The sequence below is a fragment of the Odocoileus virginianus genome, chromosome 12, assembly GCF_023699985.2.
Source record: "Odocoileus virginianus isolate 20LAN1187 ecotype Illinois chromosome 12, Ovbor_1.2, whole genome shotgun sequence".
Lineage (NCBI taxonomy): Eukaryota > Metazoa > Chordata > Mammalia > Artiodactyla > Cervidae > Odocoileus > Odocoileus virginianus.
In genome coordinates this window covers 32,273,010-32,296,711 of record NC_069685.1, presented here as the reverse complement: position 1 = coordinate 32,296,711, position 23,702 = coordinate 32,273,010, and the positions used below count along the sequence as shown (strand labels likewise).

Here is a 23,702-nt window from a genome sequence, read left to right as displayed (position 1 = left end):
ATAAGTGTGGTGTCATCTGCATATCTGAGGTTATTGATATAGCTCCTGGCAATCTTGGTTCCAGCTTGTGCTTCATCCAGTCCAGCATTTCTCATGATGTACTCTGCATGTAAGTTAAATAAGCAGGGTGACAATATACAGCCTTGACGTACTCCTTTTCCTATTTGGAACCAGTCTGTTGTTCTATGTCCAGTTCTAACTGTTGTTTCCTGACCTGCATACAGGTTTCTCAAGAGGTAGGTCAGGTGGTCTGGTATTCCCATCTCTTTCAGAATTTTCCACAGTTTATTGTGATCCACACAGTCAAAGGCTTTGGCATAGTCAATAAAGCAGAAGTAGGTGTTTTTCTGGAACTCTTGTGCTTTTTTGATGATTGAACAGATGTTGGCAATTTGATCTCTGGTTTGTTTTTGTTTCTCTGCCTTCTCTGAAACCAGCTTGAACATCTAGAAGTTCACAGTTCACATACTGCAAGCCTGGCTTGGAGAATTTTGAGCATTACTTTGCTAGTGTTTGAGATGAGTGCAATTGTGCGGTAGTTTGAGCATTCTTTGGGATTGCCTTTCTATGGGATTGGAATGAAAATTGACCTTTTCCAGTCCTGTGGCCACTGCTGAGTTTTCCAAATTTGTTGGTATATTGAGTGCAGCACTTTCACAGCATCATTGTTTAGGATTTGAAATGGCTCAACTGGAATTCCGTCACCTCCACTAGCTTTGTTCGTAGTGACGCTTCCTAAGCGCCACTTGACTTGGCATTCCAGGATGTTTGGCTCCAGGTGAGTGATCACATCATTGTGATCATCTGGATCATGAAGATCTTTTTTGTACAGTTCTTCTGTGTATTCTTTCCACCTCTTAATCTCTTCTTCTTCTGTTAGGTCCATAGCATTTCCTTGTGCTCAGCTGGTAAAGAATCTGCCTGCAATCAGGGAGACCTATGTTTGATCCCTCGATTGGGAAGATCCCCTGGAGAAGGGAAAGGGTACCCACTCCAGTATTTTGGCCTGGAGAATTCCATCGACTCTATAGTCCATGGGGTCACAAAGATTTGGACATGACTGAGTGACTTTCACTTTGTTTTACTTTTACATGGTGTAAACCATATTACATTGTCATCATTTTTGCTCTAAACAGAATATCCTTTTGAAGAGATTGAAAGAATAGTAGTAAAAAATCTCTATGTTTTCCACAATGTAGTTACCACTTCAACTCTGTCTAGTCTTTTGTGTAGATTTAGGTTTCTATCTGGTAACATTTTCCTTCTTCCTGTAGAGCTTACTTTAATTTCCTGTAATGTAGGTGTGCTGGTCAAGAATTCTTTCAGTTTTTGCATTCTCAAATTCTTTTTTTTTTTTTTTCTGTTCCAAAAAAGTCATTATTTTGTTTTTGTTTTAGAAAGATATTTTTATTGGACAAAGAAGTTAGATTGACATTGATACCCTTCCTCTACCCCATGTACCCCTAGTTCTTTAGTGGTTTGCTCTGCTGTTCTTTTTCACATTATCTTTGAAAAGAATTCTTCTGTTTCTTTTTTCTTTTTCTGTGCATAGTCTTTTTCCCTCTGGTTGCTTTTTAAGATTTTCTCTTTAACTCTGATTTTAAGCAATTTGATTATCTTGTGCCTTGTTAGGTTTCTTCATTTTATTTTTTGCTGATTCTTTGATCTTCTTGTGTATGTGGTATCTGTAGTTTTAATCAAATTTGAAAAAAAAGTGGCCTTTATTTCTTTAAGGATTTAGTCTGTTTCTTTCCTCCTTCACAGGGAAATAAAAATACACATGTACATTTGTCTGCTTGAGATTCTCCCAAAACTCAGTGATGCTGTGTTCAGTTTTTATGTTCTGTTTTCTTTTACCCTTTGCTTTGTTTTAGAGAGTCTCTATTTCTGTGCCTGCCGGTTCACTAACCTTTTTCCCCAATGAAGTGTCTAATCAGCTATTAATTCCATCCAGTTCATTTTTAAAACTATGAACACTGTAGTTTTCTTCTCTAAAAATTTGATTTTTGTCCTTTTTAATTTTTTTTTCTTCTCTTTTTAATGTTTTCAATGTTTTCGTCATTTGAACATATGCAATAGACTTAGAATAATGTTATAATGTCCTTGTCTACTAATTCTATCTATGTTATTTCTGGATCAGCTTCAGTTTGTTGATTTTTCTCCTTATTATAGATTATATTTCCCTGCTTCTTTGCATGCATGATAAATTTTGGTTAGTTTACAGAAATTCTGGCTTTTGTTGGAAGCTGAATATTTTTTATATTCATGAACATTCTTGAGGTTTATTCTGGGGTGTCATGGTTATTTGGAAGCAGTTTCATCCTTTTGGGGTTTGCTTTAAATTTTCTTAGGTGAGACCAAAACCAGGCAGTGTTTTGTCTGGGGTTAATCTTTCCCTACTAGTGAGCTAAGATGCTTATCAATATCCTACCTGATGCTCTGTAAATAATGAGGGTCCACTCAGGCTCTTGGGAGTAAGCAAACTTCTTTCTATTCTCGTTTTTGTTTTTTTCCCCTGGCTTCATTGTTTTTTCTCCCAGCATGTATTAATAATTGAATATTTATGGAGACCTTCTTTAGATTTCAGACATTTTCTTTTTATCTACCTCTTTTATCTCTAATACCCTGCTTATACCTACTTCTTTGGCTTCCTCATATTCCTAGTTTCATCATTTCATCTCAGGGAGACTGTGGACTCTGCCTAGGTTTCCTCTGTACTGTTGCAATCTGTGGGCTTTCTCCAGGCAGTTAGTTGGGCACAATCATAGGGTTCACCTCATTGTTTCCCTTTTCTCAAGAATCATCTTCCTTCATTGTGTGGTGGCCAGTGTCTTAAGAGTTTGTCAGCTTTTTAAGTTTTTTTCTTTTTCAGACAGAAAGCTGAATCTTCTCTCTTCCTCTTTGGCCAGAAGCAGAGAGTCCTGATTTGGTAGTTTTCAAAAGTCCTAAGTTTAATAGTTTATATCTAATCAGGGTGGGGCATAGAATCACTATTTCAGAATCTCATGTACTTTTTAGAAACATGCTTCGCAGTTTTTGTGTAAGTTTTTTTCTTTTCTTTTTTTAAGTGTGGTAAGAGTGAACTGGTTTTGACTCAATAGAAAGATCAAAGCTTTGAGGTGGAATGGAATATGATGCCAAAGGTGAAAAAGGTGGAAGATTGAGAAAATGTAACTGAAAATCAGCAGATGTCTGAGAACTCCAGTATAGACCTGAGATAAATTTAAAGATGAGTTTAATTGCCTGAGATAAAGTTTCCCTAATGTTCAGGCCTGTAGATGGGTAGTAGGGGAGTAGGTAGGAATGTGAGTTTTAGGGAATTTTAAGTTGTTTGTAATTTTATCATCTATCTGTCCTTGTGGGCGTCCTCAAGACTACCCCAGGCTTGATGATTCACTGGAAGGACTCACTGAACTCAGAAGCTATTATAGTCATGCCATGTCTTGCTAAGTTGTTTCAGTCATGTCCAGTCCTTTGTGACCCTGTGGACTGTAGCCCACTGGGCTCCTCTGTCCATGGGATTCTCCAAGCAGGAATACTGAAGTGGGTTGCCATGTCCTCTTCCAGGGGGTCTTTCCAACCCAGGGATAGAACCCATCTCTTAACGTCTTCTGCAGTGGCAAATATGTTCTTTACCAGTAAAGCCACCTGGGAAGCCCCATTATAATCACGGTGATGATTTATTACAGTGAAAAGATACAGATCAAAATGCTCAAGGGGAAAAGTCACCTGAGATGAATTCCAGGATCAATTAGACACAGGATTCTATGTGTACTTGCCCAATGGAATCAATTGGGAATACACTTAATTCTCCCAGAAACAGTGTGTGACAATATGCATGGAGTGTTATTGACCAAAGAGACTCACATGAACCTTAGCATCCAGGGTTTTATTGCAGTTCAGTCATGTAGGTATACAGCACCTGCGTGTCTGACTTTCACTACTTAGATTCTAGCCCTTCTAGAACAAAAACAAGTGTTCGTAAATCATATTGTCAGAGTAAACTTAGCCTAGTCAAACTGGTAGAGCATACCACAAGGCTTCAGGCATAAAAAACACTCTTAGAGGCAACATATTTTAAAAGCCCAGAGAATATCACCTACTGGACTGGCCTTTTTTAAAAATGGGCAGGAATTGAACACCCAGATTTTCTGAGTAAGCCTGTCTTGAATACTATTTACTAAATTCCATACTTTGTTTGTATTTCATTAGTTTCTTGTAATGTCCTCTGTCTGTTTCAGGATCCCATCTAAGTTACCTCGTTGTATTTAGTTATTGTGTCTTTTTTGGCTTCTCTGGGCTATAACAGTATTTCTGTTCTCTTCTTGACAGTTTTAAGGTATACTGCTTAGGTCTTTTGTAGAATGCCCCTCATTTTGAGTTTAACTGTTTTTTTCTTTATGGTTAGGGTTTTGGGAGGAAGACCACAGAAGTAAAGTGCCATATTCACCACAAATTAACAAAAGTGTATTAGTTATCTAATATAAAACTTCTGTAGCCCCTCATGAGTACTTAACCAGAATTTAGGCTGATGGGCTGTCTACATAAAGAATTTATTCTCAATGACTCTTCTTACTAGTATACAACAATCCTCTTCCCAATAGTTCAAGATCTCTAATGTGCACAAACTCAGATTTTTCCAGAGACAGCAGGGAAAAGAAACCAGAAAGTATGACAGTAACTGGTCAAGTCATAAATGAGGGACTAAAATGGATCTGTTTTACTAGATTGAGTCTTGTATGATAACCAGTCAAGTATCTCAGTATGACTCTGACATTATGCTTAAATGTTTCTTTTCCTTCTTCAAGATGAACTAAAAGCCAGTATTAGGGTCTACAAATGGTTCAGTGTCATTCATTCTCTTTAGTTGCTTGATTCCTATTCACCTTTCCTGCTTGTTTAAAGGTCAGCTCTTCTAGAAAGCTGTACTTGACACTCCTGGACCCTCCAGTACTATTATATGCTGTTTGTGGCATCCCATACAATTTTTTGTGTAGTTTTTAAATTAAATACCTCAGTTCAGTTCAGTCGCTCAGTCGTGTCCGACTCTTTGTGACCCCATGGACTGCAGCACGCCAGGCCTCCCTGTCCATCACCAGCTCCCGGAGTTTACTCAAACTCATGTCCATTGAGTTGGTGATGCCATCCAATCATCTCATCCTCTGTCATCCTCTTCTCCTCCCACCTTCAGTCTTTCCCAGCATCAAGGTCTTTTCAAATGAGTCAGTATAAATACTTATTAATTAAATACTTATTTGTTTAATCTACTTCTCCTTTAAGCCTGTAAACTCCACCCTGGTGGCTTGGATGGTAGAGAATCTGCTTGCAATACAGGAGACCAGGTTCCATCTCTGGGGTCGGGAAGATGCAATGGCTACCCACTCCAGTACTCTTGTCTGGAGAATTCCATGGACAGAGCAGCCTGGGGGGCTACAGTCCATGGGGTCCCAAAGAGTCAAATACGACTGAGTGACTTTCACTTTCTTATTATGTCTGCTTCTCCTTTTAGCCTGTAAGCTCCACAGTCAGGGACCACGTCAATCTTGTTCATTTTTTTGTATCTCACTCTGTATATTGTACCAGTATTCCTGGAGCCTGGCTAAGCACTCAAAACCTAACAGCCTTTTGCACCAAGATGAATATATCTGTATGAATGAGTGAATGAGTAAATAAATGAATATTTGATATTAAAATCTCAGCTAGGACTCTGGGAGAAGGCGAGGGTGGGATGTTTCAAGAGAACAGCATCGAAACATGTATATTATCTAGGGTGAAACAGATCACCAGCCCAGGTTGGATACATGAGACAAGTGCTCGGGCCTGGTGCACTGGGAAGACCCAGAGGGATCGGGTGGAGAGGGAGGTGGGAGGGGGGACTGGGATGGGGAATACATGTAAATCCATGGCTAATTCATTTCAATGTATGACAAAAACTACTGTAATGATGTAAAGTAATTAGCCTCCAACTAATAAAAATAAATGGAAAAAAAAAATCTCAGCTAGGATATCTATAGGAGTCTGACTTTCTTGTTGACACCTGCAATATAGGAGAGCCCATCCTTACAAGAAGTTACAAAAGATGGCACCATTGGACAACTTTTACTATAGGATGGTTAATTTTTGCTCAACAATCTTCCACTTACGCTTGGTCAGTTCTCTGATACTTGTTTGATCTGTCTCAGTGAACTCAGTATATTCCTAGGATAAATGTCTTAATTTCTCTAGGCAGCTTCTTTCTCCAGGATTTTCTTGTGGCATCTTTCAGCTTGATTCTCAAGTTGATCCTGTCCCACTAATATTCATATCCCTGGCTATTACATATAGCATATTTAGCAGCCAGGGACCAGCTTTGAGTATAAAGGTAAAATCTTTTATTCTTTTTCTAAATATTGCCCATTAAGACTGTGCTGTAAGGATTGTTCCCTAGTATCTCTTTCACTCTTTATAGGGGCTTTCTCCTTATATCTGTTTCCCTTAAAGGAAAACATTGGCAGCAATTCTCTTACATCTTGGCTCTCTGGCCAGTATTGGTTATTCTGTGCCATGTGGGAACTTCTTTTCTGGTCTGTGTCTCAGGACATAGTTGGGACGACTTGGGAAATTTTCTGACAAGAGTTTACTCAGCTTTCTGACAGAGAAGGGCCTCTTCCCTTTGCCTTCTATTTAACAAAACTTTGAGCCTTCCTCAGTGATCAGTGCAAAGAAATAGAGGAAAGCAATAGAACGGGAAAGACTAGCGATCTCTTGAAGAAAATTAGAGATACCAAGGGAACATTTGACGCAAAGATGGGCTCAATAAAGGACAGAAATGGTATGGGCATAACAGAAGCAGAAGATATTAAGAAGAGGTGGAAAGAATACACAGAAGAACTATTCCCAAAAGATCTTCATGACCTGGATAATCACGATGCTGTAATCACTCACCTAGAGCCAGACATCCTGGAATGTGAAGTCAAGTGGGCCTTAGGAAGCATCACTGCGAACAAAGCTAGTGGATGTGATGGAATTCCAGTTGAACTATTTCAAATTCTAAAAGATGATGGTGGGAAAGTGCTTCACTCAATATGCCAGCAAATTTGGAAAACTCAGCAATGGCCACAGGACTGGGAAAGGTCAGTTTTCATTCCAATCCCAAAGAAAGGCAATCCCAAAAAATGCTCAAACTGCTGCACAATTGCACTCATCTCACACACTAGTAAAGTAATACTCACTTTTCTCCAAGCCAGGCTTTAGCAATGTGTGAACCGTGAACTTCCAGATGTTCAAGCTGGTTTTAGAAAAGGCAGAGGAACCAGAGATCAGATTGCCAACATCTGCTGGATCATCGAAAAAGCAAGAGACTTCCAGAAAAACATCTACTTCTGCTTTATTAACTATGCCAAAGCCTTTGTGTGGATCACAATAAACTGGAAAATTCTGAAAGAGATGGGAATACCAGACCACCTGACCTGCCTCTTGAGAAACCTGTATGCAGGTCAGGAAGCAACAGTTAGAACTGGACATGGAACAACACACTGGTTCCAGATAGGAAAAGGAATATGTCAAGGTTGTATATTATCACCCTGCTTATTTAACTTATATGCAGAGTACATCATGAGAAACGCTGGGCTGGAAGAAGCACAAACTGGAATCAAGATTGCCGGGAGAAATATCCATAATCTCAGATATGCAGATGACACCACCCTTATGGCAGAAAGTGAAGAAGAACTAAAGAACCTCTTGATGAAAATGAAAGAGGAGAGTGAAAAAGTTGCTTAAAGCTCCACATTCAGAAAACTAAGATCATGGCATCTGGTCCCATCACTTCATGCGAAATAGATGGGGAAACATCTGGACTCCAAAATCACTGCAGATGGTGATTGCAGCCATGAAATTAAAAGACGCTTTCTCCTCAGAAGGAAAGTTATGACCAACCTAGACAGCATATTGAAAAGCAGAGACATTACTTTGCCAACAAAGGTCCATCTACTCAAGGCTATGGATTTTCCAGTGGTCATGTATGGATGTGAGAGTTGAACTATAAAGAAAGCTGAGCACTGAAGAATTGATGCTTTTGAACTGTGGTATTGGAGAAGACTCTTTTTTTTTTTTTTTTTTTTTTAACAATCAACTGAAATTTAGTGAGAACATGTGTTGGGGGTGGGGGGAGGACAATGGGGTCTTCTCTGTTCATGGGAGAAGAGGTGAAGCAGCCCCATATTGCAGGGTACATTGGTGCCCTCCCAAACATCTCAGAACTGGCCGTCCAGGCCCATGCTGGTACCCCAGTGTGCAGACTCCTCCACTACTCAGAGCAGCCCATTCCACTGCTGGGCACCTCCAACTGTTCACATTTTCCTCCTGGCAGCCTCTAACTTATAATGGGAGGTGAGGGGTGGACATGTCACTCCAGACCAGCCCTTGAGACAAGAGAAGCAATTGGCATGGAACAAGGGTAGAAAAGCAATAATTTAAAGCCAAGAACTGCCAGAGGTGTGGCAGAATGGGCGAGGGCACTCCAGGGCTCCTGAGAGTCTCTGGCTTGACCCAGGAGGCACTGGGGAGGTGGCTGATGACAGGGTTCCAGGCAGGAGGTGAATCAGAAGGTGGAGTTGTCGATGCCTCTGCATAGCCCAGCATATTCCTCAGGCCTGAAGCTGTAGGGTGGGGGCGGCTCCAAGGGAGGCAGACTCAGGACAGGCTTCAGAATTATCTCACTATAGGGGGGTGGGGGCTCAGAAATGGGTGCTGTGACCCTCTCTACAGGAGCAATGGGGGGCTGTTCCCGGGGGGGTGCTCTTGGGGCCTCCTGCTCTGACTTTCTGCAGTTGAGATACAAGTGCTTAGCCAGGCCGCAGATGCACAAGAGGGGTATGATGATCAGGAAGATGATGACGAGAATCGTTAAGGGGCCGGAGAAGAACTCGAACTGCTCCGGCTGGTACTCGGCAACAGCTGCTCCCACAGCATTTGAATCCCTTAGGGCAGGTGCTGGGAGTGGGGTGGGATAGAGGCTCTTGGTACCAAGGCGGGGGCAGGGGAGGAGGGCAGAAGGATCCTAGCTTCCCTAAAACCCACCCACGTGCTCAGGGCACAAGCCACACCTTTGGCAGAGCAGGATTAGTGCTGCCCCACTAGGCTCCTCTGGGCTTAGTGGGAGGAACCTAGGGCTCGGATTGAGACCTGGGTTTCAGGTTCAGCTCACTACTGGCCTTGTGCACTCCTGCCAAGGTACATTCCTTACTGGGCCTCACTTTCCTCATCTATAAAATGGGTGTAATGAATGTCCTGTTGACCTTACTGGACAAGTGTGGGATTGAGTGTTGTAGTCGTTACAGCATAACTCTAAAGAGATGCAGGGGGAGAGGGGCAGTGGGGAGGGACCAGGAGCAAACTCCTAACAGTGAATGGCGAGATGATGGGGCCCACAGAACAGGAGGCAAGAGGGACTCAGTGTTCCTGGAACATCCAGGGCAGACTCGGTAGAAACAGTTTGCTGCCCAGAGATCACCCCCCTCAGCCCCTCCTCATTATGGGGAGTGACCCCCAAGTGTGAAACTGCCCATGGGTTGGTTGGTAGAAGGAGTGAGGGGGTACTAGAGTGGACTCCCCCTCTCTGGTTGGGGGTGGGGATGGTTTCTGGCTAGAAGGGGAGTGGGTGAGGATGATGAAGGCAGGCAGGGCAGGATTTGAGGTGTCTCCTCCCCACAATGGAAGTTATAGCCCAAACCCCAGACTTACAAGAAGAAACCACATGTGGCTGCAGCCTGTTGGAGGCTGGCCAGCAGGCCAAGCAGCAAGAGGCTGGCGACCCAGGTGTCAGACATTCTTGCTTGGGGGCCACTGAGCTTCCTTGTGTAGGGGAAGGAGCTGAGAGAGGCGGGGCCTGGAGAAGACTCTTGAGAGTCTCTTGTACTGCAAGGAGATCGAACCAGTCCATCCTAAAGATCAGTCCTGAGTGTTCATTGGAAGGACTGATGTTGAAGCTGAAGCTCTAGTACTTTGACCACCTGATGTGAAGAGCTGACTCATTTGAAAAGATCCTGATGCTGGCAAAGATTGAGGGGAGGAGGAGAAGGGGACGACACAGGATGAGATGGTTAGATGGCATCACTGACTCAATGAACATGAATTTGGGTAAACTCTGGGATTTGGTGATGGACAGGGAGGCCTGGCGTGCTGCGGTTCATTGGGTCGCAAAGGGTCGGACACGACTAAGCAACCGAACTGAACTGGAGCATCCTTTTAGCCAGTCTTGGCAGGAGAAGATTTTTCTCTATGTATATGCAAATGTTTATTATCAAGCAACCATCAAAAGAGATCAGAAGAAATTGTCTGAATTTATGACCCAACTCTTTGGACAGATCTGGGTTAGAAAATGGCTTGCAACGCATATGTATGGCCAAACACTTTTACTTGTTGGCAACATTTTTGACTACTTCTGACCACATGTGTTGGTTAATTCCTAACTCCCTAAATCTCTCCTATTTTTCCCATCTCACCTCCTACAGTCTATCTCCTTGTCATTTCTACTCCTCTGCCACTGTTTTTTTTTTTAAATATAGCACAAATGAAATGTGCATCTGCTCATTTGTTTATTCTCATACATAACATTGAGCATCTATAATGTACAGACACTGTGTTAGGAAGGTCCTAGTGATAGATACATACATAACAAAAGAACCCTTCTGTTTGGTTATTATTCACTCATATCACAGACGCCCAAAGAAGAATAATCTGAACAAAACTTTAAAAAAAAAATCTTTGCTATTTGAAACATTTTTTTCTGGGCCTTTTATATGATTTCTTTTAGTTTTGGGGCATTTGGTCATATATTACATGTGGCTGATTTAAAATTCTCTTGAGAAACTTGTGTATGTGTGCTTCTTTGGTCCTGGGGCTTGGGGCCCAATCAGTAGAAGTCCCAGTCTTTTTCTTCTGTTCCTGTATGTTTCATGTATTTTATCCATATTCTTTTATCTTTTCCCTATTGTGCTATGCCATAGTAAGAATGGCAGAGGTTAGTAAGTTTCCTTAAATATTCAAAGCATTTTTTGCTGAATGCAGTTATATTGTTCAAGGAATTTGGTGAATTAGGAAAAATATAAAATATCTTAATGAGACATGAAGAATTTTCTAAGTGAAACTTTGTCATTTTCATGATGTGAGTTTTAATATTTAAAAAAAATTATTGCTGCAACTGGATTTTTTTTTTTGTTAACTTTCCTTTTTTTTGTGACTTTTCAATGTTTATCAGACAAAACTAAGTTGTTTTTTAAAAACTCATTTTGGAAATGGTTAACCATTTTTAAGTTGAACTATGGCATAACGTTTTTTGATCTAAGGGAGACTTACTTACAAAATTATTATATTTGTAAGTTTTGACTTCAGTATAGCCAGCTCTCTGAGCACAGCTCATGGTAGACTCATTAAAGTGTGATTGTAATGTAAATGGTGTTTTAGAAATTGAACTCAAGTTTTAATATAACCACTTAACTGATCAAGAAATCTATAGTTTGAAATTTGGTTACAGTATTTGCTTTGAAGTTGATCGTTATTGCCATGGTTTTTGGAATATCTTTTTATTTACTTGCATAGTTCCTTTCTTCTTAACCTTAATGTTTTCCTTTATTAATTAGAATTAGAGAACCATCTGGCTCCCATAACTTTTATGTTTCAATGAGATTCTCAAATATGATTTACTCAACAACAAAATCACTCAGACTCGTAGCAGTTTGCAATTATTAACAAAGTTCTGGTGTACAGTTCCTTATATTCTTTCTCATCTACTCTTTTGAAGCAGTTCTTTCCTGTGAAACTGTTAGGTATTTCAACCTAGCAACCTTATGCAAAATGGAAGCAGGAAAAGGGGAAAAGCTGAGTCAAGAGAGAAAAGAGAAGGAAAAAAACTGCATGCTCAGCGCCTTCCACCACCTTGTGCAAGGCCTTTCTCCGTATTTGTATCCGCCTTATGCTCCTCTCCTTTTACTTTTCAGAGTCCTCATGTAGTTGGGTTTTGTATTTTGTCTGAAATTCGTAGTTTTAATCAGTGGGGTTGGGAGACAGAGAGAGGCTGTATGCGTTTTATGGTACTACGGTTTATGGTTTATGGAACTGGAACTTAGACTTGTCTTTTAAGAAACCTCAAAAGAATGTTCATTTATTTGTTTGTTTGTTTATTTGAGTTTTTTTTATTGGGGTATAGTTGCTTTATTCAGTTCTGTCTGACTCTTTGCGACCCCGTGGACCATACAGTCCATGGAATTCTCTAGGCCAGAATACTAGAGTGGGTAGCCTTTCTCTTCTCCAGGGGATCTTTCCAACTCAGGGATCAAACCCAGGTCTCCAGTACTGCAGGCGGATTCTTTACCAGCTGAGCCACCAGGGAAGCCCCCACAGTGTTGATTAGTTTTTGCTCTATAGCAAAGTGAATCAGTTATACATATATCCAGTCTTTTTTAGATTTTCTTCCCATGTAGGTCACCACAGATCATTGAGGAGAGTTCCCTGTGATATACAATAGGTTCTCATACACAGTAATGTATATATGTCAATCCCAGTCTCCCAGTTCGCCCCACCCCCCTTCTTCCCTTGAAAACCATAGGTTTGTTTCCTACATCTGTGACTATTTTTGCTTGTAAATAGGTTCGCCTGTACCATTTTTCTAGATTCCACATATGAATGATATTATACAGTATTTTTCTCTTTCTGACTTCTTTCTGTACGTCAGTCTCTAGGTCCATCTACATCTCTGCAAATGGCACTATTTCTTTCCCTTTTATGGCTGAGTAATATTTCATTGTACATATGTACCACATCTTCTTTTTTTTTTTTTTTTTTTTGTACCACATCTTCTTTATCCATCCTTCTTTCAATGGTCTTTTAGATTCCTTCCATGTCCTGTCCATTGTAATAATGCTGTAATGAACATCAGGGAGCATACATCCTTTTGAATTACAGTTTTCTCCAAATATATGTCTAGGAGTGGGATTGCTGGGTCAGATGGTAGCTCTATGAATATTTTTAGTTTTTTACTGTTCTCCATAGTGTTTGTACCAATTTACATTCCCAACAGTGTAGAATGGTTCTCTTTTCTTCACATCCTCTTCAGCATTTATCCTTTGTAGATTTTTTGAGGATGGCCATTTTGACAAGTGTGAAGTGATATCTCATTGTAGTTTTGATTTGCATTTCTATAATAATTAGTGATGTTGAGCCTCTTTTCATGTGTTTGTTGGCCATCTGTCTTCTTTGGTGAAATGTCTATTTAGGTCTTCAACCCATTTTTGGATTGGGTCTTTGTTTTTTTTAAATACTGAACTGCATGAATTGTTTGTATATTTTGGAGATTAATCCCTTATCAGTTGCTTTTTTTGCAGATATTTTCTCCCATTCTGACATTTGTCTTTTCATTTTATTTTAGAATTATTTTTTAAAGCAAGAGGAAAAGTATTTTCTTTTCACCATGTAAAGCTAATGGCTTTCACATTTTTTTACGTTGATGTAAGAACACTTTTTAAATACTGCTTCCTAAAGTTGATTTTGTCTTTGTTAAAAAAGCATCTGGAACCTTTTTTTTCTTTTGAATCTTGGAAGTTGGTTTTCTAAGCTTACTTTCTGCATTATGTAGTATCCCTAGTTATTTGGTATGTTTATGATTTCTTATCAAATTAAATGTATCTTAAATACTTGAATTGTCAAGAAGTTGGTGTATGACCCAGCAGAGAATTTGGAACAGGTGCCAACCCACTTGCTAGTGCCTGGCTTGTCCTTATGTCGGGACTTGTTACTGTGAAAGAACAAAGTGAAAAGCACTCTTTGTTGCCATGTATTCTATAAATATTAACACTTTCAAAAGAATTTTTGTTCCTGGCAGTATAATACTTGGCATATAGCAAATAAAAGGATCTTGACTCACAGATATATAAGGACACTGTCAGCCCCTCTGGAGCTACTGAATTCCTCTTTCATAGTCATTTTTCTTGTTCCTTAATTTTTATTTTGTCCTCTTGGAAATTGTCTGTAAAAGTTTTTTGTTGTTGTTTTCTTTTAACCTGATCATCAGGTCTTCTGGCTTCTGTAGGTGTGCAGTTTGAACTGAGTTTTTGTTTGTGCAGTTTGAATTGTTTTTGTTTTTTGGTTTTTTTTGGATTCGTGTCATTGTTGGATGCATGTTCAGAAAGTACTTATTTGTACTTACTTGTGGGGGGCATTTCCCTTTGGGAAATTTATTTCACTTTTCTGTGCTCATTTGACAGCTGTTCCTTCACTTCTAACTTTATCACTAATTTAAAACGTTATAAAGCCATATGTGAGCAGCTGTTCACCATTTTCATGAGAACAAAATAAGAAAGAAAGGACCCAAATATTATCAGGAATGATTTAGGTTAGATTGTAAGAATAATTTTTTTGGCAGTTATGATATAATGTAACTTATTTAAAAGACAGTTATAGAATTAAAAATGATTTTAAAGAGCATAGAATAGTATTTGTTGAAGGATGAAGACTTGAAAGATGAAATACTGACTGAAGGAATGATAGTGAACCAGCTAGTTTTTGAATTCTTTTTCTAGAATTTTATGTTTCATGGTGTTTGTTCTTCTCTTACAGACATTTTCCCATTATCTCTGTGCTTTAAGACTCTTCTATGCAATAGTATTCTAAAACCAATTTAAGTTTATTTTTAATAGGTTTCTTAGCTGTACAAGGACATTTATTTGGCATGCATTTGCTAAATAAAAATGCAAAACCTGTTTGCCTGTAGTTTAAGAAATGTGGTAATACATTTCTTAATATATTTTAAGAAAAATAATAGAAAAGTTATGATAATTAAATATTGTTCATGAAACTACAAATGTTATGGCTTGATTGTCCTTGGTCTTTCATCACTAATCCTTCAAAATATTATACTATTCATTGTAATCATCTTTCAGACATTTAAAATAAAAATAATACTTATGTAGTATTTATTAGTTACCACATGCCAGGCAAAGTTCAGCTAATGAAATATATACTGAACTGTTTGATTCTCACAATAATTCTGAGACCTTAAGATTTGTTGTCCCCTTGTTATAGATGAGAAAGAAACTTACAGAGATTAAGTAAATTGCCCCAAGTGATACAGTCACTAGTGAAAGTGAAGTCACTCAGTCCTGGCTGACTCTTTGCGACCCCATGGACTGTATAGTCCATGGAATTCTCCAGGCCAGAATACTGGAGTGGGTAGCCTTTCCCTTCTCCAGGGGATCTTCCCAACCCAGAGATCGAACCCGGGTTTCCCACATTTCAGGAGGATTCTTTACCAGCTGAGCCACAAGGGAAGCCCAAGAATACTGGAGTGGGTAGCCTATCCCTTCTCCAGCAGATCTTCCCAACCCAGAAATCGAACCAGGGTCTCCTACATTGCAGGCGGATTCTTTACTGAGCTATGAGGGAAGTCAGTAACTTCATACAAAATGAAGTGTATGAAGTTTTTAAAAAGTAGAATATAAATTTGTGTTTATATTATGCATAGGCACAGGCATTTGAAAGACTAGAAAGTACTACCCCAAAATATTAAAAATGGTTTTTTTATATGATGAGGTAACAGGTAATTCTTACATTATCCTTCATAATTTCTTACAGGTTGTACTAGCTAAAAGAGCTATAATACCTATCCTCATAAACATATGAGGTGGGAATTGGTATTATTACCTTCATATTCTAACACCTTGACATAAGTCTTTCATATATGCCACCTTTTCCAAATTTCTGTCTTCCTCATCTCACATATTTAAGAATGTTAACCTATTTATTTTCTCAGTAGTTTTTGTATTATTTTGTGTGTAGACAGATATGTTATGTTTTTAGACAAAGACTATGTCTTTTAGGATACTTTCCTTATTCCTCTTTCTAGTTTAAAAATATTTGAGGACAGTATCTCACTTTCTTTTGTGCCGTTACACTCTCTAAGACAAGTTGAGCACAAAGAAGACATTAAAGTTTATTGAATTTATTTCCCTTGCAAATTCCCTAGTACAATTGGAAACTAATTCCTTAATTTCCAAATGCATTTTTCTCTTTTAATGTAACTTTCAATTATACATTTCCTCAAGTCTGAATCCTGACTGTTAAGCTTGATTTTGTTTTCTTTTTTACATCTCCTCTCAAAATCTAATTATTATTAAGACTCATTGATTAGCCTTATTAAATAAAGTTTAATATAATTTTAATCTTCTTTCTTCTATAGTAATGCAGATAACCACAATCTCTTATAAGAATTAGTGTAGAAGCCTCTCCCCATCTTCCCAATTTTAATCCCCACTTCACTTTATAACCACAGTGCTCTTCCAGAGATTTGATCATGTCATTTTCCTTATTAAGTTGCTCTCCATTGCTCTTGGGATAAAGTATAAATTTTTTGATGTTTTAGGAGTCTTTAGTGTCTGATAGCTTCATATGTTGGCTGACTTCTTTTGTTTCTCTTCTCCTGGTCTCAATTCTCGCCACACTGATGTTTGATGGTTTGTTTTTTTTTTTTTCACACTTTATCTTTTCCATGTCATTCGCTGTTACTTTCAGCTGGCTTATCTCTGTGTTCATCAGATCCCACCTCATATGTCACTTCTGAAAAGTTTTTCTTAACTATCCATTTAAACTCTGTGACTACCCTTTTAGCATATACTAGGCTTTATAGTAATTACATAGTTATGGAAGTACGCCTTCTTAAGGAAATATTCCATCAAGTCAGAAACTCAATATGGACAAGCATTATTTTGTCCCTAGGAACCAGCATAGTATGAATAGGCATTTAAACAATGTTTAATAGATTGATTGATGTTTTGCAGATGACTTTGCCTTCTATTTTCCTATAAGGCTAGAATTTCTGATGTACCTCCATGCTTTCCTGCGAGTCTTAAACTTATCTTTATCTTTTTACTCTCCTGTCATTGCTTGGGGGGATAAATACTTAACTGGAATATAAAATGGAAAACATAAGTGCAGTAGAAGTAGAGGATTATGAACTATCTTTCAAGAAGTTTAGCAGTGAGAAAGAAGGGGAAAACAGACATTAAGTAGAAATAATATCAAAGTAAGGTTGCTTTGAAGCATAGGGAGAAGCGCGAAATATTTGTAGACTGAGGAAAAAATACAGATTCATGTTGATGTATGGCACAGGCCATCACAGTATTGTAAAGTAATTATGCTCCAATTTAAATAAATAAGTTAAAAAAATAATGTAATTAAAGCAGGAATAGAAAGAGACAACTGGTGAAGAAAGAGACCCCAAATATCAGGAGATAGGAAGGGGATTGCATTGTTTCACTTCAGGGCAATGGACCAACACTTCATTATAGACCACTAGGCCATGCAGTGGCCTCGGTGTTTTGGCCTGTTGCATTTCCAGTGAAAATTCAGTTTTCTGGTAAGAGCATCGTAGTTTTTCTTGAGAAACAAGCCTTCTCCAGCTTTTGGTCCAGCTGACACTGTTTGCTTCTATCCTCTGATCCATAACTAAAGAGATTATTTTTATGCTGTGGATTTCCTTATCCTTTATTTTGGTGATTTCCATGTTTCATGGAGGTGCTTCAGGGGTTTAATATCTGATGTTGGGTTCTTTTAAATGACTCTTTTTAAAGATTTTTTGAAAGGCTGATTAAAAACAGAATATACTTAAATGTATTAAATTTTATCATATTGAAGATTATTAGATTATATTGCTAGTTTTATTTAGTTTCATATAAATCTGAGAAAATCATTTTCCTCACGATTTATAAGCATACCATTGAATTTTGTTTTAAATACTATTGATTAGGAAGGATATAGTTCTATACTAACTTTTTTTTTCCCATTTATTTTTATTAGTTGGAGGCTAATTGCTTTACAATATTGTAGTGGTTTTTGCCATACATTGACATGAATCAGCCATGGATTTACATGTGTTCCCCTTCCTGATCCCCACTCGCGCCTCCCTCTCCATCCCATCCCTCTGGGTCTTCCCAGTGCACCAGCCCTGAGCACTTGTCTCATGCATCCAACCTGGGCTGGTGATCTGTTTCACCCTTGATAGTATACTTGTTTCAATGCTATTCTCTCAAAACATCCCACCCTCGCCTTCTCCCACAGAATCTAAAAGTCCATTCTGTACATCTGTGTCTCTTTTTCTGTTTTGCATATAGGGTTATCGTTACCATCTTTTAAAATTCCATATATATGTGTTAGTATATTATATTGGTCTTTATCTTTCTGGCTTACTTCACTCTGTATAATGGGCTCCAGTTTCATCCATCTCATTAGAACTGATTCAAATGAATTCTTTTTAATGGCTGAGTAATATTCCATGGTGTATATGTACCACAGCTTCCTTATCCATTCGTCTGCTGATGGGCATCTGGGTTGCTTCCATGTCCTGGCTATTATAGACAGTGCTGTGATGAACATTGGGGTACACGTGTCTCTTTCAGATCTGGTTTCCTCAGTGTGTATGCCCAGGAGTGGGATTGCTGGGTCATATGGTAGTTCTATTTCCAATTTTTTAAGGAATCTCCACACTGTTCTCCATAGTGACTGTACTAGTTTGCATTCCCACCAACAGTGTAAGAGGGTTCCCTTTTCTCCACACCTTCTCCAGCATTTATTGCTTGTAGACTTTTGGATAGCATCCATCCTGACTGGCGTGTAATGGTACCTCATTGAGGTTTTGATTTGCATTTCTCTGATAAAGAGTGATGTTGAGCATCTTTTCATGTGTTTGTTAGCCAACTGTATGTCTTCTTTGGAGAAATGTCTGTTTAGATCTTTGGCCCATTTTTTGATTGGGTCATTTATTTTTATGGAATTGAGCTGCAGGAGTTGCTTGTGTATTTTTGAGATTAACCCTTTGTTTCTTCATTTGCTATTGTTTTCTCCCATTTTGAAGGCTGTCTTTTCACCTTGCTTATAGTTTCCTTTGTTGTGCAAAAGCTTTTAAGTTTAATTAGGTCCCATTTGTTTATTTTTGCTTTTATTTCCAATATTCTGGGAGGTGGGTCATAGAGGATCTTGCTGTGATTTATGTCAGAGCGTGTTTTGCCTATGTTCTCCTCTAGGAGTTTTATAGTTTCTGGTCTTACATTTAGATCTTTAATCAATTTTGAGTTTATTTTTGTGTATGGTGTTAGAAAGTGTTCTAGTTTCATTGTTTTACAAGTGGTTGATCAGTTTCCCCAGCACCACTTGTTAAAGGGGTTGTCTTTTTTCCATGGTATATCCTTGCCTCCTTTGTCGTAGATAAGGTGTCCATAGGTATGTGGTTTTATCTCTGGGCTTTCAATTCTGTTCCATTGATTTATATTTCTGTCTTTGTGCCAGTACCATACTGTCTTGATGACTGGCTTTGTGGTATAGTCTGAAGTCAGGCAGGTTGATTCCTCCAGTTCCATTCTTCTTTCTCAAGATTACTTTGGCTATTCGAGGTTTTTTGTATTTCCATACAAATTGTGAAATTATTTGTTCTAGTTCTATGAAGAATACCATTGATAGCTTGATAGGGATTGCATTGAATCTATAGATTGCTTTGGGTAGTATACTCATTTTCACAATATTGATTCTTCCAATCCATGAACATGGTATATTTCTCCATCTATCTGTGTCCTCTTTGATTTCTTTCATCAGTGTTTTATAGTTTTCTATGTATAGGTCTTTTGTTTCTTTAGGTAGATATACTCCTAAGTATTTTATTCTTTTTATTGCAGTGGTGAATGGTATTGTTTCCTTAATTTCTCTTTCTGTTTTCTCATTGTTAGTGTATAGGAATGCAAGGGATTTCTGTGTGTTAATTTTATATCCTGCAACTTTGCTATATTCATTGATTAGCTTTAGTAATTTTCTAGTAGAGGCTTTAGGGTTTTCTATGTAGAGGATCATGTCATCTGCAAACAGTGAGAGTTTCACTTCTCATTTTCCTATCTGGGTTCCTTTTATTTCTTTTTCTGCTCTGATTGCTGTGGCCAAAACTTCCAAAACTATGTTGAATAGTAGTGGTGAATGGGCACCTTTGTCTTGTTCCTGATTTTAGGGGAAATGCTTTCAGTTTTTCACCATTGAGGGTAATGTTTGCTGTGGGTTTGTCATATAGCTTTTATTATGTTGAGGTATGTTCCTTCTATTCCTGCTTTCTGGAGAGTTTTTTTTTTTTATCATAAATGGATGTTGAATTTTGTCAAAGGCTTTTTCTGCATCTATTGAGATAATCATATGGTTTTTATCTTTCAATTTGTTAATGTGGTATATTACATTGATTGATTTGCAGATATTAAAGAATTCTTGCAGTCCCGGGATGAAGCCCACTTGGTCATGATGTATGATCTTTTTAATATGTTGTTGGATTCTGTTTGCTAGAATTTTGTTATGGATTTTTGCATCTATGTTCATCAGTGATATTGGCCTGTAGTTTTCTTTTTTTGTGGCATCTTTGTCTGGTTTTGGAATTAGGGTGATGGTGGCCTCATAGAATGAGTTTGGAAGTTTACCTTCCTCTGCAATTTTCTGGAAGAGTTTGAGGAAATAGGTGTTAGCTCTTCTCTAAATTTTTGGTAGAATTCAGCTGTGAAGCCATCTGGTCCTGGGCTTTTGTTTGCTGGAAGATTTCTGATTAGAATTTTGATTTCTGTGTTTGTGATGGGTCTGTTAAGATCTTCTATTTCTTCCTGGTTCCGTTTTGGAAAGTTATACTTTTCTAGGAATTTGTCCATTTCTTCCAAGTTGTCCATTTTATTGGCATAGGGCTGCTGGTAGTAGTCTCTTATGATCCTTTGTATTTCAGTGTTGTCTGTTGTGATCTGTCCATTTTCATTTCTAATTTTGTTGATTTGGTTCTTCTCCCTTTTCTTCTTAATGAGTCTTGCTAACGGTTTGTCAGTTTTGTTTATCTTTTCAAAAAACCAGCTTTTAGCTTTGTTGATTTTTGCTATGGTCTCTTTTGTTTCTTTTGCATTTATTTCTGCCCTAATTTTTAAGATTTCTTTCCTTCTACTAACCCTGGGGTTCTTAATTTCTTCCTTCTCTTGTTGCTTTAGGTGTAGAGCTAGGTTATTTATTTGACTTTTTTCTTGTTTCTTGAGGTAAGGCTGTAATGCTATGAACCTTCCTCTTAGCACTGCTTTTAGAGTGTCCCATAGGTTTTGAGTTGTTGTGTATTCATTTTCATTCGTTTCTATGCATATTTTTATTTCTTTTTTGATTTCTTCTATGATTTGTTGGTTATTCAGAAGCGTGTTATTTAGCCTCCATATGTTTGAATTTTTAATAATTTTTTTCCTGTAATTGAGATCTAATCTTACTGCACTGTGGTCAGAAAAGATGACTGGAATGATTTCAATGTTTTTGAATTTCCCAAAGCTAGATTTATGGCCCAGGATGTGATCTATTCTGGAGAAGGTTCCGTGTGCACTTGAGAAAAAGGTGAAATTGATTATTTTGGGGTGAAATGTCCTATAGATATCAATTAGGTCTAGCTGGTCCATTGTGTCATTTAAAGTTTGTGTTTCCTTGTTAATTTTCTGTTTAGTTGATCTATCCATAGGTGTGAATGGGGTATTAAAGTCTCCCACTATTATTGTGTTATTGTTAATTTCCCCTTTCATACTCATTAGCATTTGCCTTACATATTGTGGTGCTCCTATATTGGGTGTATATATATTCATAATTGTTACATCTTCTTCTTGGATTGATCCTTTGATCATTATGTAGTGTCCTTCTTTGTCTCTTTTCACAGCCTTTATTTGAAAGTCTATTTTATCTGATATGAGTATTGCGACTCCTGCTTTCTTTTGGTCTCCGTTTGTGTGGAATATTTTTTTCCAGCCCTTCACTTTCAGTCTGTATGTGTCCCTTGTTTTGAGGTGGGTCTCTTGCAGACAGCATATATAGGGGTCTCGTTTTTGTATCCATTCAGCCAGTCTTTGTCTTTTGGTTGGGGCATTCAACCCATTTACATTTAAGGTAATTATTGATAGGTATGGTCCTGTTGCCATTTACTTTGTTGTTTTGGGTTCGTGTTTATACAACCTTTCTGTGTTTCCTGTCTAGAGAAGATCTTTTAGCATTTGTTGAAGAGCTGGTTTGGTGGTGCTGAATTCTCTCAGCTTTTGCTTGTCTGTAAAGCTTTTGAATTCTTCATATCTGAATGAGATCCTTGCTGGGTATAGTAATCTGGGTTGTAGGTTATTCTCTTTCATTACTTGTAAGTATGCCCTGCCATTCCCTTTTGGCCTGAAGAGTTTCTATTGATAGATCAGCTGCTATCCTTATGGGAATCCCTTTGTGTGTTATTTGTTGTTTCTCCCTTACTACTTTTAATATTTGTTCTTTGTGTTTGATCTTTGTTAATTTGATTAATATGTGTCTTGGGGTGTTTCGCCTTGGGTTTATCCTGTTTGGGACTCTCTGGGTTTCTTGGACTTGGGTAACTATTTCCTTCCCCATTTTAGGGAAGTTTTCAGCTATTATCTCCTCGAGTATTTTCTCATGGCCTTTCTTTTTGTCTTCTTCTTCTGGGACTCCTATGATTCAAATGTTGGGGCATTTCACATTGTCCCAGAGGTCCCTGAGGTTGTCCTCATTTCTTTTCTTTTTTCTTTTTTCCTCTCTGCTTCATTTATTTCCACCATTTTATCTTCTACCTCACTTATCCTATCTTCTGCCTCTGTTATTCTACTGTTGTTTCCCTCCAGAGTGTTTTTGATCTCATTTATTGCATTATCATTTTTAATTGACTCTTTTTTATTTCTTCTAATGTTAAAGAAATGTTAAACATTTCTTGCATCTTCTCAATCCTTGTCTACCAGCTATTTATCTGTAACTCCATTTTGTTTTCAAGATTTTGGGTCATTTTTATTATCATTATTCTAAATTCTTTTTCAGGTAGATTCCCTATCTCCTCCTCTTTTGTTTGGCTTGGTGGGCATTTTTCATGTTCCTTTACCTGTTGGGTATTTCTCTGCCTTTTCATCTTGTTTAGATTGCTGTGTCTGGAGTTGCCTTTCTGTGTTCTGGTGGTCTGTGGTTCCTTTTTATTGTGGAGGTTTCTCCCAGTGGGTGGGGTTGAAGGATCGGCTTGTCAAGGTTTCTTGGTTAGGGAAACTTGTGTCGGTGTTCTGGTGTGTGGATCGGGATTTCTTCTCTCTCCTTTCGAAGACAATGGGCTGCTTTTCTGTGCACCTGATGTCCTCTGCTAGCGATCAGAAGTTGTTTTGTGCAGTTGCTCAGCGTTCAAATGTTCTTTCGATGAATTTGTAGGGGAAAAAGTGGTCTCCCCGTCCTATTCTTCCACCATCTTAGCTCCTCGTCTTCAGTGTCAGTTCTGTACTAACTTTTAAGAAAATTCTATCTGTATGTGTGTGCTTATGTAAATTTTTGTTATTCAGTTGCTAAGTTGTGTCTGACTCTTTGCGACCCCATGATCTGCAGCACACCAAGCTTCCCTATCCTTCACCGTCTCCCTGAGTTTGCTCAAACTCATGTCCATTGAGTCACTAATGGTTATCTCATCCTCTGTCGCCCCCTTCTCCTCTTGCCCTCAATCTTTCCCAGCATCAGGGTCTTTTCCAATGAGTTGGTTCTTTGCATCACATAGCCAAAGTGTTGGAAGTTCAGCTTCAGCACAGGTTCTTCCAATGAATACTCAAGGTTGATTTCCTTTAGGATTGAATGGTTTGATCTAGCTCTCCAAGGGACTCTCAAGAGTCTTCTCCAGCACCACAGTT

At 38.4% G+C, this 23,702-nt stretch overlaps 2 protein-coding genes across 6 annotated transcripts in view; one reads left to right on the top strand and one right to left on the bottom strand.

Moving 5' to 3' along the window:
- The window catches only part of AFG2A (AFG2 AAA ATPase homolog A), a 325,935-nt gene that overhangs the window by 59,937 nt on the left and 242,296 nt on the right, over window positions 1–23,702 (top strand). The gene's annotated exons all lie outside the window — the stretch shown is intronic.
- LOC110134826 (transmembrane protein 92-like) lies at window positions 8,579–9,806 on the bottom strand. Its single transcript, XM_070474891.1, is given in 3 exon segments — window positions 8,579–8,927; window positions 8,929–8,970; window positions 9,721–9,806. Coding segments are annotated over 3 exon segments (477 nt in total).